General features: G+C 35.1%; 1 protein-coding gene across 21 annotated transcripts in view; it reads left to right on the plus strand.

The window, feature by feature from the left end:
- Nucleotides 1-19768, plus strand: part of CHD9 (chromodomain helicase DNA binding protein 9) — a 246200-nt gene that overhangs the window by 133543 nt on the left and 92889 nt on the right. For 20 of the 21 annotated variants that reach the window (XM_028477706.2, XM_028477708.2, XM_028477707.2 and 17 more), the window contains 7 exons: nucleotides 6334-6445; nucleotides 9998-10144; nucleotides 11083-11151; nucleotides 11235-11290; nucleotides 11972-12089; nucleotides 15026-15112; nucleotides 15346-15483. In XM_028477706.2, the coding sequence (XP_028333507.1) occupies nucleotides 6334-6445; nucleotides 9998-10144; nucleotides 11083-11151; nucleotides 11235-11290; nucleotides 11972-12089; nucleotides 15026-15112; nucleotides 15346-15483 (727 nt within the window). Of the gene's footprint in view, nucleotides 1-6333; nucleotides 6446-7170; nucleotides 7229-9997; nucleotides 10145-11082; nucleotides 11152-11234; nucleotides 11291-11971; nucleotides 12090-15025; nucleotides 15113-15345; nucleotides 15484-19768 lie in introns of those variants that run through there. The other variant, XM_024124926.3, reaches the window with a different exon arrangement.

Below are 19768 nucleotides of genomic sequence, written 5' to 3' on the forward strand. Positions count from 1 at the left end.
AATAGCAAACGATCAATTTATTTGTAGAATGTACGTATAATGAAATTTTATTTTAGAATTTTATTTTAGTTTAATATAGTAAACTTGTAATTCATGATGGAAGAATGGAATGCTCTTTGGTAATTGGGTATTTTACTGAGCTGAAATTATCTTATTTCTTCTACTTTTGGATCATCTGATTTCCTTCAGATAACATTTATGGCTATCATTTGTCATTGTAGAGGCAATAGAAATTTCTGGTTGTTCAAAAGTCAATAAACTTTAACCTTAATGATTTTTTAAAGATAATGTAGTTTCATAATTCTCTTTATTCGTTAGACTATATTTATTGATATTAAATATCTATTGACTGGTTGAAGTATAGTGTCATTTTATTTTAAAATCAGTAAGATATGTTGGAAACAGTAGAGTAGGAGTAAAGAGACCTTTATTGTCTTTTACTGGACTTGTGATTTTGGCAGTTTGTTCTATCTTTCAGGGCTAAAGTTTCCCTGTTAGTTTGGTGGGACCAATGTCTGCCTCGCCTGTGAGGATCAACTGAGATATTATAGACAAAAGCACTTTGAAATTTTAAATGTTCTATAAGCATAGAATAGTTTTATTATCCTGAATATTTTTCCCTAGAGTTTTCTTCACTAATTGTTTTGAGCCAGTGGTTCCCAAACCTGGTGAGAATTTTTTAAAAGTCTGATTGGGATCCCACTTACTAGATAAGAATTCTGGAGTTGGAACCTACAAATCTGGGGTTTGGTTTGGTTTGGTTAGTTTTTATTTTGAACTAGTCTCACACTTGCAAAAATAGGTCAGAGTTCCCTTAGGCTCTTCACGCAGCTTCCTCAAATGTTAATATCTTATGTAACCTAAGCACAATGATCAAAATCAGCAAGTAAACACTTACACAATTCTGTTAACTGATTTACAGACCTCATGCAAATTGTGTTAGTTGTTCCATTTTTGGAAGCCAGGATCCGGTTAAGGATCCTACATTTCATTTTGTTGTCATATCTCCTTACACTCCTCCATTTTGGAATAATTCTTCAGTCTTTGTCTTTAATGACACTTTCAACTTTGAAGCATACTAGCCAGTTATTTTGTAGAATGTTTCTCAATTTGGGTTTTGTCTTATTTTTCTCATCTAGAATCTGTATTTTTAACAAACAAGCTTCTAATGACGCCTGCCTCACAAATTTAGGAATTACTGATCAATACCAACCAAATGTTTGTTCTTTGTAGTTTCACTTATATACCATTTTAGAACATATAATAAACTGATATGACTTCATTGTTTCCAAGAATCAATGTTCTATGTAAGTAACCATAGTATGTGTATGTGTATGTATGTGTGTGTGTGTGTGTGTATTTTTTAACTCAGAATTATGTCAGTCAAGAATGACTTCAAGTTTTAGAATCAACTTTTTTCCTACAATGGAAATGTACCTTTTTTGAACAGAATGGGCATATGTAAATATTTTGGATTTCAAGTTTAGTAGGAAACTATTACATTTGAAATAGCTCTTACAAAGTTACAATTTGAAAAATATTTTTGCATGGGTTAAGGATAGTTAATGAGTTTATGAAATAAGATGCTACTCCAGGCCTATAGGAAAATATTGGAAGAAAATGCAGAATATATGAAAAATAAGATTTGAGGTCTTTTTTTAAGATTGATTTATTTATTTTTGGTTGCGTTGGGTCTTCGTTGCTGCGCACGGGCTTTCTCTAGTTTTGGCGAGCGAGGGCTACTCTTCGTTGCGGTGCACGGGCTTCCCATTGTGGTGGCTTCTCTTGTTGCGGAGCACGGGCTCTAGGCCGGCAGGCAGGCTTCAGTAGTTGTGGCACGCAGGCTCAGTAGTTGTGGCTCACGGGCTCTAGAGCACAGGTTCAGTAGTTGTGGCACACGGGTTTAGTTGCTCCACAGCATGTGGGATCTTCCCGGACCAGAGCTCAAACCCGTGTCCCCTGCATTAGCAGGCAGATTCTTAACCACTGAGCCACCAGGGAAGTCCCTCTTTTTTTGTTTTAAGTACAATTTTCAAATAATATAATGAAGGTTTATCTAAGGTATTATAGGAAACGTTTATATCTAACCTACCCACCTCCACCAAAAAGGGTGAGTGTTTAAGATTGCTTTGGTAGAACCTAGTACTTAGGCAATGTTTATTTATAAAAATATTGTTTAAGCAGCTTAGTCCACTGTCCTTAGAGAGTTTTCATTTAATTACTTTATACTACTAGAAAGGAAAAGTGCAACCTCTTCATAGTCATAAATACAAAAAAAATTAAATATCCCTGCTTCTGATTTCATTGAAGTTTTATTCAGTGGGATTTGAGTCTTGAAGCAGCCACACATATACCATATCAGAATATGTATACAGAATTTATTTAGCTTACCAAACACTGAGAAAATTCCTTTTTAATCAGTATATTGATGGGTATTAACAAACCTTGATCTGTATTTCATAGGAAATTGTTATTTAAGTAACTGAACTTTCCTGTCACTAGTGTTGTCCTCATCTACAAACTAGTCTAAAATATGCATTTAGGTTTGGAGATGGATTGCAAATGGGGGAGTGCATGAAAACTATTTCTACCAATCAGTTTACTTTGAGTTATTCCTTACCTTGCCACTGAAAATCATCTGCACAAGTACTTTAGGTTATATTAAATAACCACAAGCAGCATAATGGTTACCCTTAGGAGGAGGTTGTTACTTGAAGAGAAAGCATGACAGGAGACTTTTGGGAAACCAGTAATGTCTTGTTTCTTGATCTAAGATCTGGCTATATATTTATGTTCAGTTTGAGAAAATTCACTGAGCTGTATGTACTCTCTTGATGTGTGCACGTTTTTGAATGTACATTATACTGTAATATTAGTACACTATTAGTTTTAGGAAAAGTGAGGGATTGCATTTGGGGCCATTTTGAGATTTTAATGTCTGTGGGATATCCATACTGATGTGTCCAATAAATGGTTGGTTTATTGAGTGAATCTGAAGTTTGGGGAATGGTCTGAACTGGAGATATGAGATTTGAGAATCTTCAACTTCTAAGTGGTTGTTAAGAATAGATTAAATTTCCTGGAATAGTATATAGAGAGGGAAGAAGGCAGAAATTTGAGAAATACCAAAGTTTAAGGGACTGGCAGAACAAACTGAATCTTGCTGAAAATCAACATACTAAGAGAAGAAGAGCCAAAGAAGTTTAGTGAGAACCAGAAGAATGTTGTGTCATGAATCCAAGGGTGCAGATAAGGCAAAAGTGATTAGTTATGTGTTGGTAGATAAAATTTTTAGAATTTCCGTGGGATTTGGCATTACAGGGGTCATTTGTGGCCTTAGACATTAGGAGTTCAGAAACATTAGGAGTTTACTGAGGCATATTTAATTTCTATTTCAATTCTTACTGTGGTATGACTTTAAACAAGTAATTTAATTTCTCTAAGCCTCAATTTCCTCTTCTTATAAAATTTGCCTGTCAGAGTTGTATGACCATGAGAGAGAACACATGTAAAACCAGCAGAGGCTGACCCAGTAAACACTGAATAAATGGAAGCTATGAATATGAAAAGTAGTTTTAAGACTTCAGATTATAGTGGGTTGAAGAATGAAAGAAACAGTATTAGATGACTTCTTTGAGAACTGTGGATAAGGAGGAGGATGATCATGTGGTATCTAATAGTAGATACGACCTCAAGGGAGATTTTTATTTTAGGAGGGAAACCACAGTAAAGGAAGAGGGGCCAGAAGACTGAGGAAATGACCAGTGAAAGCAGGGAGAGGGAATAGCGTATAACTATGGTTGGTTCCTTATTGTTGTTTCAGAGTATCTTTTTGTACTTCCTCTGATTTCCCAGTTCCAACATAAGCTATATGTTTGCTCATATTTATTTCACATACTCAGAAAAATGCAAGTGAGATATCAAGTAAGAATTACCATTATCCTGTTGAAGGTGGCGATCAAACCAATATGAGAGTACCCTGGGGATAAATCATTCTAGAATTTTTTTCTCACCTCTCACCATCCAGTCAATAACCAAGTCCTGTTGTTTCTGCTTTCAAAATGAAAAATTGTATCTTTCTTTCCCTCTTCACCCACACTACCATGGCCCTATATTTCACTCTTCATCTCTCTCACCTGAATTGTCAGTCTTATCGCTGGTTTCCCTGACTTGCACTTCACTTCCTTCTGGTTGCATTGCTCCCTTGTTTAAAATTCTCTTTCCCCCCAGTTTTATTGAGATGTAATTGACATATCACAGTGTATTCGTTTAAGGTATACAACATAATGATTTCTTGTGTGTATATATTGTGAAACTATTACCACAATAAGTTTAGTTAACATCTTATCACCTCACATAGTTATATATTTTTTTCTTGTGGTGAGAACTTTTTAAGATGTACTCAGCAACTTTCAAATATATAATTCAGTATTATTAACTATAGTCACCATGCTGTTTACATCCCTAGAATGTTTAAAATTCTTACATCTTCCAATTGGTTTATTTTTTTCATTTATTCAGAAATATCTCAGTGCCACTTGTTGTCAGTCGTGAACTAGACAGATTTCTTTTAAATTCCTGCCATGTAGAGCTTAAAGCTGAGCTTAAACTAAAACATTAAGTCCTTGCATGTAATATAAGGTCTTCTGTGATCTTGACCCATCTCCTCCTGTAGTACTTTGTGTGTTCCTGACATGCTCTTATCATTGCTTATTCTCATTCTTCTGCAATGTACCCTAGCTTTTCTTTTCATTACTTGTTGGACTCTCTTTCATCATTCAGTTCCCTATCTCAAACTTTACCTTTTCTGTAAAGCCTCCTCTACTCTTCAGTAAACATAAGGATTTCTCCCTTTGTCTTCACATTACATCTTGTGCTAACTTCCTCTTTAGCATTTTAGCTGGGATCATATTCTAACAATGATGTGTTAAGGTTGGGAACCGTGTCCACTCTATCTTCAAATCCTAGAACCTAGGAAAGTACCTGGCATATCACAGTTAGATATAGTTACCATTAGTTGAGAAATTATTGTGTGTTAAAGGCTGTGCTCAGACATGTATTATCCCACTTAATTCACAACAACAATAGAACTAGCTATTGTAATATCCCTGTTTTTACAGGCAAGGAAGCTATCAAGTAATTTGCCTAGTGTCCCACAGATAGGTAAATGGTGAAATCAAGCTTCAGATCTTTGAAACTACGATTTCAAAGTGCATGCTCTTAACCTTCAAGTTCTCCAACATTAGTAAATAATTATTGAAAAAAATTTTGATTATATTTCTGATATATCATACCTGAAAGTAAATATTTGGGGGAGTTTTCTATGTTTGAAATACAGAAATCTAAAGTAGAATTTTCCAGGGACTTCCCTGGCAGTCCAGTGGTTAAAACTTCACCTTCCAATGCAGGGGGTGCGGGTTCAATCCCTGGTCTTGGAACTAAGATCCCACATGCCTCAGGGCCAAAAAACCAAAACATAAAACAGAATCAGTATTGTAACAAGTTCAATAAAGACTTTAAAAAAATGGTCCACATTAAAAAAATCTTTAAAAAAAAATAAAATAAAATTTTCCTGATGGCGCTTGAAGATCATTCCATCTCATCTGTTGAACCAGATATGGAAATGTGGGATGTACTTCTATGTACTTCTATCTTTGATCAGGAAAAAACATAGAAAACACATTTTTATTTTAGACATTTAGAGTCAGTGTGTGTTAATATACATATATATACATGTATATATTAGAGAATGTAAACATACACATACTATAGAAATATAAAAAAATAAAAGAAAGTTCTTACTCTTTAGGAACATGTAGTATAGCTAAGAAAAGCCTTAACGTAACTGAAATAATCAAAGAACAATCAATTGGTAATGTGTTTTAAGTAAGGGAGAAACTACTATAGGGTAGAAAGAAGTGTAGAGGCTTTTGGAGAATAGGCGGGATTCAAAGGAATTGAGTGGAATTCGAAATAAATAGGAGGTAAAAGGAAAAAATCCCTCATTCCAAACCTACAAGATAATAAAATAAAAGAATTACTTTAATTATTAAATAGTTATATCACCTGACATTTTTCTCATGAAAAATAATCTTGAGCCTAAAGAAACAAGTGATAGAATTTGTGTTAACTGTAGTACTGGTTTGTATTTGTTCCATTGGAATAGAGTTTATCATGTGAAAATGTCATTATGGATTTCATGATAAATACCATCTTTTGTTGGACATTCAAGTGATATAAAATGGAAAAAAGTTTATCATGGGAATCTTAATTTGCCCCAAAATGGAAAAGTACAAAGAGATCTTACTGTTTACTCTCTTTCTCTTGAAACAGCAAACTTATTATTACATTGGGTAAGAAACAAAAAAGAAAGAATGAGTCTTCAGATGAAATATCTGATGCAGAGCAGGTGCCACAGCATGCATTCAAAGAGGAAGACTCTCAAGTGAGTATTAAAATTTTTTCTGAGAAATGAAGCACTGGCAGAATTATTTAGATAGCATAATATTGTTTTATGGGTATTTATACTATAGTTTACTGGTAAAAATACATTTTATTGTATGGTAGAACTTATATGACAGCATTATTACAATATGGTCCTAGTAGTATTCCCATAGAATGTTCGACCTGGGAGGAAACTTACACATCCTCTCCAAACCCTCTCAGTTTTCAGATAATGAAACTGAAGCCCAGAGAGTTTAAGTAACAGTCCAGAGTCCCTGGTGGCTTTTAACATGGAGAAGTATCCAGTGATATTATCCTATACTTATAGAGTACTTTTGAATGAATTTAATGCTGGAGATATTAATTTTAAAAGTCACATACAAATGATAAAGCAAATGGGTTGAATCATTCCTAGAGATAATTCCTTTGGTCTGCTTCTATTGAAGAAAAGATAAACAACTATATTAAAAATCCCCTAATGTAGACAAAACTACTGTGCATTTTCCTTTTTCTTTCTTTTTGTTTTTGAATAGCTGTATATTCAAAATAACCTTGTGAAGTTAAAAAAAAATATATATATATATATATATAGTGAAGGTCATAATAATTCAGGCCACCCTCTGCTTTCTAATAATTAAAGTACGACTATAGGCCGTAGGGGTGGTGGCATTTGTTGCATTATGGGGCCAGAAAGCCCCTGAATGGCCTTTCTTCTTCCTTATGCAGCTTCTTATCCAATGGGAGAGTAGTGGCTCAAGGCTCCTGGGCTGCTGCAAGAGTTGAGGTAAGGGCAGTGACTAAAGCTCCTAATATTATATGGCCTGGCTTTTTCTTCATATGTTATCCTTAACTTAGGCAAACTTATAATTATTCAACATGAGAAAATTTAGTTGAATTTTTACTAAAATAATGCTGGCCATTTTTCCATTAACAAACAATGAAATGGTAGAATAGGTTAACATGCACATTTTTTCCATACTTTTCACTGTAGTTAATTAGGTTGCTTTGACAGATGTGTTGCTTTAACACAAAAAATTTAATGGGGGAAGGAAAAAAGAATTTTCTAGTAAACAGTTATAAATCTATATTATTGATATATTTAAATATATTATTATATAAATGATGTATAAATATATAAAAGTAGCTTTCAACCACAATGGGTTGTCAAGATTTGAAGGCTTGAAAAGTAATGTAAGGTTTAGAGTCAGGTGGAAATCTGAAAACATGATTATCATACTTAATTTTTTACCTAATAGAGAGTAATGCAGTAGTCTGACTATATTTAAAGACTTAAATTATTTTAAAAAGCCCTTATAGCACATTTTATTAGGATTATTATAGGAAACAAGTGATATCATAACGAACTATTCAGTCATTTAAAAGCATAATGTTTCTGATCTCTTATGTAAAAGTGCTGTTGACTGATCTATTAAAGCCTTTAGGACATAAGAAGAAAAAAGCTAGAAAAAAGAAATATGAAGAAAGAATTTGTCACTGTTTTAAATTGTCCTTCCAAAAACATTATGAAGAAAGAAAGCCAAAAATATCCACATTAGCCTAAAATGAGGACATTCAAATTAGCTTTGTATTTTTAAAGTAGTAGAACTATTGTATGACAGAGGAAGTTAATTGGTGAGAGTGGTACCTTACTTGGCTTTGCCTAATATGTAAGTATATGCTCTAGTGGAATGTAAGTTATGACGAAATCAGTTCATAGAGTTGAAAAACTCAAGAGTTTTTTTAATTACTCAGAGACTGATAAAGTCTTCATAGAATGAGGGAGCAGTTTACAGTAAGTGGCTCTCATTCTGTCTTGTGAAAAATTACCTGAATGTGCAGTTTTGTGAGTTGAAAGGATTCTTTCAGGCCACTTGTTTACTACTTACTAAGAACTGTGTGTGGCATTTCAAAGTACCAGTAGATGCCTAAGCGACCAGAAAGGAAACTTTAACGCTGAAATCATCTACAGAATCTTCTAAAAGTGTACTGAATTATTCCCAAACTTCATTATTTAAAAGATTTGTGCCTAGTGAGACATAACATTGGTTATATAGGTTATTGTTAGAATAATAAATGTCATGAATGGTTATTAATTTAAACTGTTCTTGAGCATTAAGAACTATATGATGCCTGTAATCAAACTCCAGACATTCCTTTAGCCTAGTATTAGATTCGAGATCCATAGAATTTTCCCTCCCAGGGAATAATAAATATTTCATATCTTTTCCAAAACAGGATGTGGGAAAATCGGGTTTCTTAAGAAGTCCTTTTTTATAACTTTTGTATGCCACCTTCCTGTCTCCCATAATGACAAAATTGTTACCTAGAGTTTTGAAAATGTAAATATCTTCATGGCTAAGAGATGGTGACCCATCCTAATTGAGGCATGGAATTTTTCTACTACATTTGGCTGAGCTACCTCACCACAGTAGTGCCTTTCTTTCTCTCAATATTCCACTACTCTCAAGAGAAAGAGGCACTGCATCCTTTCTGGATGCAAATAACAGTTTGTACCCACACTGCTGCACTGATTCAGTTTTGTCATGGCAACGGAAGTATGAAAGACCTCCCAAATTGAAGACATTGGCAGAAACCAAAAGGAGAACACACGGGTTATTCTTTTGGTTGCATCTGGGGGGAATGTCATGGGTGTTACTAAATACACAGAGAATAGTAAAAGGAAGAAGGAATATTGAGCAGTAGAACAGTTGGCTGAGATGCCTCCATCCATGAGATTTTAGGGAGGTGAGCAAAAGCAAACCTAAGTCCTTTGGGATTTTCAAGCCATTGTGAGATTTGTCTTTATAGTGGGAACATCAAATATTTGATATTTAGGGAGGTAAGTAAAGCCATGCGCATTTGATACCTGATTTTAAATCATTCAGATTATTATTAAAATTACGTTGCTACACATAATACTTTCTGAAAAGCTTACTTCTGTTTTTATGATAGTGGTGTTCTTTATTTTTAAGGGAAGCTAGTAAAGGTAGTAAAACACTGGTTCCTCCATTCACGTTTAATTTTTTGGTAGATTTCATACTTTGTTATTTTCTGTATCTCTTTTAAAACATTTTATATTATTTTGGGGTTTTTAAAAATCTGTTTTAAACACAAGTTCATGGGTTTTGTGTCAAATATTATTTAATTTCTTCTTTTAGTTTTATGCCCCTGATTAAGTATTTAACCAACATTCATCTGATATGTACTTTTTAGGTTTGGGGGCAAAAACTGAAAGTATTAATAGTTTAAAATATGTTTCCCAAGCTGTGAAATAGTTAAGTAAAAAGAAACCTTTTTATTCTTAACGATTTCTAAAGAAAAGTAATAAAGGTATTATTATTAATCATTGTTATTTGACACTTTAGGAAGTAAAACTAAAGGTTGTAAACCTTTGGCAAAGGGCAAATTATAATCTTCCTTTAATAAAAGGAAAAATTAGAAAAGATGAATATTGAATACAGTTTTGAAAATTTAATGTACAAAATTGCCACACTAGAAATAATTTTTTTTCCTTTAAAATAATCAGATATATGCTCCTTATCGTTCATTACAGAAAAGAAGATCAAATCGACAAATTAAAAGAAAAAAATATGCAGAAGATGCAGAAGGGAAACAATCTGAAGAAGAGGTTAAAGGCTCTATAAAAATAAAAAAGCATTCAGCTCCTTTACCTGGTGAACAGCCTTTACAGTTATTTGTGGTAAGACAGATTTTGGATTATGACAAAAAGCATTTTAAACCAATGGAAATTTTAAAAAATATTTTCATTATCTTTCCTCCTAAAACCTGCTCCAGCTTTTCCTCCTAGATTCCGTACTGTAGTTAATAGAACCATTAGTTATTCAGATCAGAAACCTAGGGATTTGTTCTCTCTTTTTTTTATCTTCTCTTCTTCGTCCAATTTTTTACTACATTTTTCACCTCCTAGATATATATTCCTGAAACTCCTCCAAGCTCTATCCTTCTTGCAGTATATTTCTAAGTTACAAGCCTAATCACAGTACTTTTCCACTGAAAACTCCTCTAATGGTGTCCTAAGTCAGAAAAAAATGAAAATACACTTTTCAGCATAACTTATAAAGCCTTTTGTATGGATTTTCTGGCCTTATGTCCTTCCACTTCTCTCCACTCAGTCCTCTGGTTTTATGAACATAGTTGTCTAAATGCCATGTTTTGACACCTTTGTGTCTTTGCATATGCATTTTCCTCTTTGTAAAGTTCTTTTACTCTCCCTTATCTGGATTGTAAACCAACCACTCACCTGCTAGCTGAGGGATCTGGCACCTTAAACAAGAACTTATCTTCTCTATGCCTGAGCTTCCTAATCTGCAAAATGGAGATGATAATAGTACCTACTTTATAGTGTATTTGCAAGGATTTAATTAGTTAATATAGGTAAAATGTTTAGAATAATGCCTAACACATTAAAAAGCACCATATGTTTACTATGATGATGATGCCAATGATGACGAGGACAGTAACAACAATTGATATTTTTCATTTTCGTATTCCTAACATTTAACAGGTCCCTGGAACGTGTTAAATAAATGTTTGTTGAATTTTAGTATATTCATAAACAGAGTGGCAACTGAAGTGTTTTCAGAATGTGTCATCATACATTTTTCCTCCCTCACATAGGAGAATCCGAGTGAAGAAGATGCTGCAATTGTGGACAAAATACTGTCTTCTAGAATTATAAAAAAGGAAGTAAGTAATGATATATTACATTTTACACTTTATATTCCATGACCTGATCATAAAAGTCGTAATTATTGAATTTATTTTCTTAGATATCACCTGGAGTGATGATTGATACAGAAGAATTTTTTGTAAAATACAAGAATTAGTAAGTATTTGAGTTAGAAAAATAATAGAAAGGTATTTAAATATGAATTAATATTTTAAGTATATTAAGTTAAATTATGATTTTATCTGCATTTTAAAATATTTTATTACTTATTATTGCATGAACTTAAAAATTGTTAAAAAGTGAAAAGTTTTTGAAAACATTTCATGTTAAAATTGAGTGTGTTTTATTTTTTTCCCAGAAAACATTACTTATAAGCATCAAAATGCAGTAATATTTATAAATTACACTTTTACAATTTACAGACATTATCCATCATATTTATATTGTTGAACTTTTCAGATTTTGTTCAACTTTTTCTTACACTTTGGTGAAGGAAGGTATTTTAAATAAAATTACATTGGTTTCAAAACAAGTTAGCTTTCTGATCATGACAAAATTATTATAATGAAGAAATAAACTAAAAGTCATATTTTGTTACCCTTATGATTCAGTTTACCATTCTGTTTCCATATGGCAAATTGCAGACCTTTAGATCACAGTGGCTTTATTTTAGTAATTATATGGAGTCTATTGACATTAAATGAAATGATAAACTACCTATTTGTAAAGTTGAAGATAATATTTTGTTTTAGAGGCTGTGATTAAAAATAAATCTATAAAAACTCAAAACATGGTTTTCTATATCATTCTAATATATTGCTTTTATAAAAATTTTAGCTCCTATCTTCACTGTGAGTGGGCCACAGAACAGCAGCTTCTGAAAGATAAAAGGATCCAGCAGAAAATCAAACGATTCAAATTGAGACAAGCACAAAGAGCACATTTTTTTGCAGATGTAAGAAAAAAAAAAGACTATTATGTGTTGAACTCTGAACACATGTAGTATTATGTATCAAAAATTTAAGTATTACTCATTTTAATTCTTAGGCTTCCTCTTATGATATTTGAATATAAATGCTATCTACATATATTTTCTTTCCCTAAATTTAGCTTGGAAAATAGCTAAAACAGGAACAATGATAATTCAGAATGGTAGATAACCCTTGTATTTTTAAATTAGCATATATTTCAATACTTTTTAGAGTTGAATGTGAGTGTGTTAATATCTTAAAGTATTTTATCAGCAAAGTTCTTCAAGAAATGGAAATGGTAGCATAGCAAATAAATGGAAAAGAAGATTTTCCAGTATGTGAAATATATTGCATATTTTCTGTATCATCTTTGTGTATGCATGAACAGAACCTTGGAAAAATTCATGAACCTTTCCAGGCCTCACTAAAATGTCTGATGTCCTTTCCTGCTCTAAATTTTTTTTCATATTTCTTTTAATAGACTTTTTAATTTTTTAATTTTACTTTTTATTTTTTAAAGTTTTTGGCTGCGTAGTGTGGCATGTGTGATCTTAGTTCCCTGGCCAGGATCGAACCTGCACCCCCTTCATTTGAAGCGTGGAGTCTTAACCACTGGACCACCAGAGAAGTCCCTTAATAGACTTTTTTAGAGCAGTTTTAGATTCATCTAAATTTTTTTAACTTCTTATTTGAAAAATTTAGTACAACAAATTCCCACATATATTTTAACTAGATTCCCTAAATGTTAACATTTTACCATGTTTGCTTTGTCATTAACATTAATTCTCCTTTTGTCTCTGTGTACCTCTCTCTCTCTCTTTCTGCCTCTGCCTTTCTCCCATGCACACACATTTTTTTCTAAACCATTTGAAAATTAAGTCTCAATTTCAGTATTTTCTAGAAACAGTCTTACATGATAATAGTATAATTAACATTGATGTAGTACTGTTATCTCACCTATAGACCTTATTCATACTTCACTAATTGTTCCACTAGTATTTTTATAGCAAAAAAAAAGTGTGAGTGTGTATGCCTATTCTGGTCTAGAATCCATTCCTGCAGCATATAATGCATTTAGTTGTCATGTTTCCTTTATCAATATTTCTTTGTTTTTCATTACTTGGACACTTTTTAAAGAATTTAGGTGGCTTATTTTGTAGCACATCCCTCAATTTGGGGTTATCTGATGTTTCCTCAGCTTCAGGTCATGCATTATTTAAAAGAACACTACAGAGATGATGCAGCAGCATTGTCAGTGTATCATATCAGGAGGTACCTGATACCTATTTGCCCAATTACTGGTGGTGTTAACTTTAATCACTAGATAATGGTTGATATCTTATGGCAGATTTTTCCACCATGAAGCTATTGTTATTTCTTTGTAATTATAAAATCTACTTCAAAAATTTGATGACTGAAATGACCTATCAGTTTATGGGTGCTGGGAGGTCCTCAAAAATTTCTCACTTCCTCAGTCTGATATAGAAGTTTCTAATGAGCTGAAGATTTTAGAAGTACTTAACTAATAATCTTCTAATTTTTCATGAAGATTAGGTACATTCATGACTCCGGTACAAGATAAACTGGAGCTGTGCAGATTTTCTTAGAATACCTTATTACCATTCTGGTGTTGGGCAGTGCTCTTTGTTACCAAGTGTGTCCTGTACATGGGGATGATAGTATTGCTCAGGAAAGGATTAAGATAGTGAGGAGAACTAAAGGCAGAGCCATGGAGTACTATAACATTTAGAGGTTAAACAGAGGAGGAGAGGCAGCAAAGATAGATGAGATGGGTTTTTGGAAGTAAGACTTTGAGGAATGGGTAGGAATTAGCCAAGCAGACAAGAGAAGGAACAGCAGTCTATTCAGGAGAGAGAAAAATGAGTATAAAACCATGAAGGTGTGACAGAACATGGAGTTTGAAAAGCATCTGTTTTTGTACTCTAAAGCATGAAATCTGGGGTACAGCTGTGTCAAGCAGTAGGAGATGAGGATGGAGGAAAAGGTATGAGCCTTTTTATTCCACAGAAACTGATCTGGACTTGGTTCCCAAACAGGGGAGAGTCATTGAAGGATTTGAAGCAAGGGAGCAATATATGATTTATATTTGAGAAAGAGTACTGTGGGGACAGTGTGAAAATAAATTAAAGGGAGACAAGACAGTAGTTGGTGACTAGTTAGGAAGTTATTTGTAAAGATCTAAGTAAGAAGTGATGAAGCAGTGAGAATGAGGAAGGAGGAACCAATTTGAGTTACAGATAAAAGTAGGATCTGTGTGAATTGATGAGTTAAGAGATGTGGGAGATTAAAAAAGAGAAGGAATCTAAGATGACTTCTCCATTGCTGGCTTGTGTAACTGGGAGTAGGGTGTGAATTTGGTGCTGTGTTACTGTTAACCCAGTTAGAAACTACAGGAAGAAGTGTAGGTTGAAGAGTAAATGAGTGCAGTCGAGTGTGAGGTAGCTTAGAGAGTTTGCATTTAGTTAGGTAAGGGGGTCTTGAGCACAAGAACCATCAGTACAGAAAGAGTGTTTGATACAAATGAGACAGGAGCCTCCAGGTGGGGTGATTAGTCTTCAACTCTTGGACCTGAGGAAAGTAGTAAAACAAAGGTAAAGGAGAGCCTCTTTCCAAAAGAGGCTCCCTTTTGGAAATTTTTAAAGAGTAACTTACTTGTCTGGAGTACCTATTTTTTAGTGCTGTTTAGTTGAGTTTTTTATATATAACATGGTGATTCATAATATAGACAAATATCCTAGCAATCTTTCTGAAATTAAAATGGAAGTATTCCATTTTTTGGAAATTTAATTAAAATCAAACGTGTTTGTTCTGTAGTGAATAGCTAGTAAATTTGTCTTTATTTCACTTTCATCTTTCTACTTCTTTATCGTATATCAACTAAGTTACTTTTTAATTTTAGATGGAAGAAGAACCATTTAACCCAGACTACGTTGAAGTAGACAGAGTATTAGAAGTCTCTTTTTGTGAAGATAAAGATACTGGTGAGGTAAGTAAATATTTGGTAGAAATATTTTTTAAGTAAGTAAGAAAAACCTGAAGACTTCCAAATATTAAAGCATTACTTTTTTAAAGTTAATGACCTAAAAACACCAAAAAAAGTTTCATAAGTTTTTACCGATGTAGGTTAATATATTTAAACTATTTCTGGGGATTCTTAATTTAAACTATTTCTTACTATTCTTTTTCAAAATGGTAAAAGGAAAAAAAATTTTTTTACAGCCTGTTATTTACTACTTAGTAAAGTGGTGCTCATTACCATATGAAGATAGTACTTGGGAACTAAAAGAAGATGTAGATCTTGCAAAAATAGAAGAGTTTGAACAGTTGCAAGCTTCACGGCCTGACACAAGACGTTTGGTAAGAACATGCCTTAGCGTCATAAAATCGTAGCACTTCTTTATTCAACAGATTTAATGTAATTTTTGAAATTTTAATTTAGTCTGGTATGCAATTAATATTGTATTTTAAAAATTACTACATAGTATCTTATGTATGTTAATTTAACTATTCCTCCATTAGTGGATACTCCAGTGTTTTGCTCTTATAAACAATGTTACATTGAACATTGAGCCCTTGTAAGATAAATCAGGGCTTCCCTGGTGGCACAGTGGTTGAGAGTCCGCCTGCTGATGCAGGGGAAACGGGTTCGTGCCCCAGTCCAGGAAGATCCCACATGCCGCGGAGCGGCTAGGCCCATGAGCCATGGCCGCTGAGCCTGCCCGTCCGGAGCCTGTGCTCCGCAACGGGAGAGGCCACAACAGTGAGAGGCCTGCGTACCGCAAAAAAAAAAGATAAATCAGAAGTATAATTGTTTGGTCAGAACATACATTCATTCAAAAGTTTGATAAGTATTTCCTTTTAAATTTCCCTCTGGAAAAGTTGCAAATACTTCTACCTCATCTTGAATTTAAACCTTTCGCACCACTTTTTCTCTCTGGTCATTTATAAAAATGTCAAGAATACCAGTTGCAGCTCTAAGCAGAGTTATGAATTCTCTATCAAAGAAAAATCCTTATTATACCCACCTTTCCCTTGTTTTCTGTAAACAAGTTATTTCTTCATAACTAAATAGTTCTACTTCCATAGTAGCTTTATTTTTAGAAAAACCTTTTGTATAGAATATTGTTAAAGGCCTACATAGTGGGGCGGAGTCAAAATGGCGGCGTGGGAGGACACGGAGCTTGTGTCTCCCCACAACTAGGGCACCTGCCAGACGCTGGTGGGGGACCTCAACACCCAAGGAGACAGGAGGAACCCCCGAGTGACTGGGTAGGATGTGGGGGATTGTGAGGTGGGAGGAGAAGTGGAGGCCGGACAGGACTGGGGCCCTTGAGAGGTGGCTAGGAGAGGGGAGTGGTTCACACGCCTTGGAGGGGACCCTCGGAGGCTTGGAGGATCAGGGGAGCGCACCTAGCGTTTCCCCGTCCCAGTCGGGCCCCAGGAAGCCTGCTGGTCTCCTGGGCCGGTCTCTGGCCCTCCAGGGCCCCCTCCAGATCACGTGGGTCCTAGGGATGTAGAAGGGAGGGAGGAGGAGAGGCAGCGGGGAGGACCCTCCAGGACCATGGGATCAGGGGAAGTACCTTGGGTGTTTCCCCTGCACTCGGCCACGGTAAGCCTGTTAGGCTTCCGGGTCTGGTCCCCTGCCCTCTGGGGGCCCCCGCTGGCCGTGTGGGTCCTAGGGGCATGGGTGGGGGAGAAGAAGAGAGGCCAACAGGGAGAGCACCATCTGCGATTGGAGGATCAGGGGGAACGCGCCTATCATTTCCTCTGCCTTCTCGGGCCCAGGGAGCCTGCTGGGGTCCCGGACCTGGTCCTCCACCCCCCAAGGCCAGAGGCACTCCTGGGCCCTTCCTGCTGTGGTTGAGCCTAAGCCTGATCACCCCCCACGGCCCTTTCCAGCCCTCTGGGTCCTAAGAATAGGCCCCGCCCACCACCTAAACCCTGCCCCTGCCTAAGCCCTGCCCCCAACAGCCAAGGCCTTTTCCAGCTTTTTTTTTTTCCCTCTGCTGCCCTGCGCAGTTTACAGGATCTTGGTTCACAAGGTGCGGGTCAGGCCTGAGCTCCTACAGTGGGAGCTCTGAGTCCAAACCACTGGACTAACAGAACCTCAGACCCCAGGGAATATTCATTGGAGTGAGATCTCCCGGAGGTCCTCATCTCGGCATCAAGACCAAGCTCTACCCAGCAGCCTATGAACTCCAGTGCTGGAAGCCTCAGGCCAAACAACCAGTAAGACAGGAAACAATCCCACCCATCAAAAAAAAAAAAAAGTGAAATGACAGAAATACATGTCACAGATGAAGGAGCAAGGTAAAAACCTACAGGACCAAATAAATGAAGAGGAAATAGGCAACCTACCTGAAAAAGAATTGAGTAATGATAGTAAAGATGATCCAGAATCTCAGAAATAGAATGGAGGCACGGATTGAGAAAGTACAAGAAATGTCTAACAAAGATCTCGAAGAACTAAACAAACAAACAGAGATGAACAACAGGATAACTGAAATGAAAAATACACTAAAAGGAATGAATAACAGAATAACTGAGGCAGAAGAACAAATAAGTGAGCTGGAAGACAGAATGGTGGAAATAACTGCCTAGGAACAGAATCAACAAAAAACAATGAAAAGCATTGAAGACAATCTCAGAGACCTCTGGGACAACAATAAACGCACCAACATTCAAATTCTAGGGGTCCCAGAAGAAGAAGAGAAAAAGAATGGGTCTGAGAAAATATTCGAAGACATTATAGTGGAAAACTTCCCTAATTTGGGAAAGGAAATAGTCACACAACTCCAGGAAGGGCAGATAGTCCCATACAGGATAAACCCTAGGAGAAACACACCAAGACATATTAATCAAACTAACAAAAATTAAATTCAAAGAAAAAATATTAAAAGCAACAAGGGAAAAGCAAAAAATAACATACAAAGGAATCCCCATAAGGTTATCAGCTGATTTTTCAGCACAAACTCTGCAGGCCAGAAGGGAGTGGCAGGATATACTTAAAGTGATGAAAGAGAAAAACCTACAACCAAGATTACTCTACCCAGCAAGGATCTCATTCAGATTTGATGGAGAAATCAAAAGCTTTACAGACAAGCAAAAGCTAAGAGAATTCACCACCAAACCAGCTCTACAACAAATGCTAAACGAACTTCTCTAGGCAGGAAATACAAGAGAAGAAAAAGACCCACAAAAACAAACCCAAAACAATTAAGAAAATGGTAATAGGAACATACATATTGATAATAACCTTGAATGTAAATGGGTTAAATGCTCCAACCTAAAGACACAGACTGGCTGAATGGATACAAAAACAAGGCCTGTATGTACACTGTCTATAAGAGACCCACTTCAGACCTAAGGATACATACAGACTGAAAGTGAAAGGTAGAAAATGGTATTCCATGCAAATGGAAATCAAAAGAAAGCCAGAGTAGCAATACTCATATCAGATAAAATAGACTTTAAGACTGTTACAAGAGATAAGGAAGGACACTACATAATGATCAAGGGATCAATCCAAGGAGAAGACATAACAATTATAAATATAAGGAAGGACACTACATAATGACCAAGGGATCAATCCAAGGAGAAGACATAACAATTATAAATATATATGCACCCAACACAGGAGCACCTCAATACATAAGGCAAATGCTAACAACCATAAAAAGGGAGATAGATAGCAACACAATAATAGGGGGACTTGAACCCCCCACTTACACCAATGGACAGATCATCCAAATAGAAAATAAATAAGGAAATACAAGTGTTAAATGACACACTAGACCAGATAGATTTAATTGATATTTATAGGGCATTCCACCACAAGTGGCAGAATATACTTTCTTCTCAAATGCACATGGAACATTCTCCAGGATAGATCACATCTTGGGTCACAAATCAAGCCTCAGAAAATTTAAGAAAATTGCAATCGTATCAAGCATCCTTTCTGACCACAACACTATGAGATTAGAATTCAATTACAGGAAAAAAACCGTAAAAAACACAAATACATGGTAGCTAAACAGTGCACTGCTAAACGACCAAGAGATCACTGAAGAAATCAAAGAAGAAATTTAAAACTACATGGAAACAAATGACAAGGAAAGCATGACAGCCCTAAATTTATGGGACGCAGCAAAAGCATTTCTAACAGGGAAGTTCATAGCAATTCAATCTCACCTCAAGAAACCAGAAAAATCTCAATCTAACCTTACACCTAAAACAGCTAGAGAAAGAAGAAAAAAGAAAACCTAAAGTCAGTAGAAGGAAAGAAATCATAAAGATCAGAGCAGAAATAAATGAAATAGAAATGAAGGAAACAATAACAAAGATCATTAATACTAGAAGTTGGTTCTTTGAGAAGATAAAATTGATAAACCTTTAGCCAGACTCATAAAAAAAAAAAGGGAAAGGACGCAAATCAATAAAATTAGAAATGAAGAAGGAGAATCACAACTGACACCACAGAAATACAAAGGATTATAAGAAACTAATACAAACAACTATATGGCAGTAAAATGGACAACCACGAAGAAATGAACAAATTCTTGGAAAGGTACAATTTTCCAAGACTGAACCAGGAAGAATTAGAAAATATAAACAGACCTATCACAAGTAATGAAATTGAAAC

This window comes from Physeter macrocephalus, chromosome 17, assembly GCF_002837175.3.
Source record: "Physeter macrocephalus isolate SW-GA chromosome 17, ASM283717v5, whole genome shotgun sequence".
Lineage (NCBI taxonomy): Eukaryota > Metazoa > Chordata > Mammalia > Artiodactyla > Physeteridae > Physeter > Physeter macrocephalus.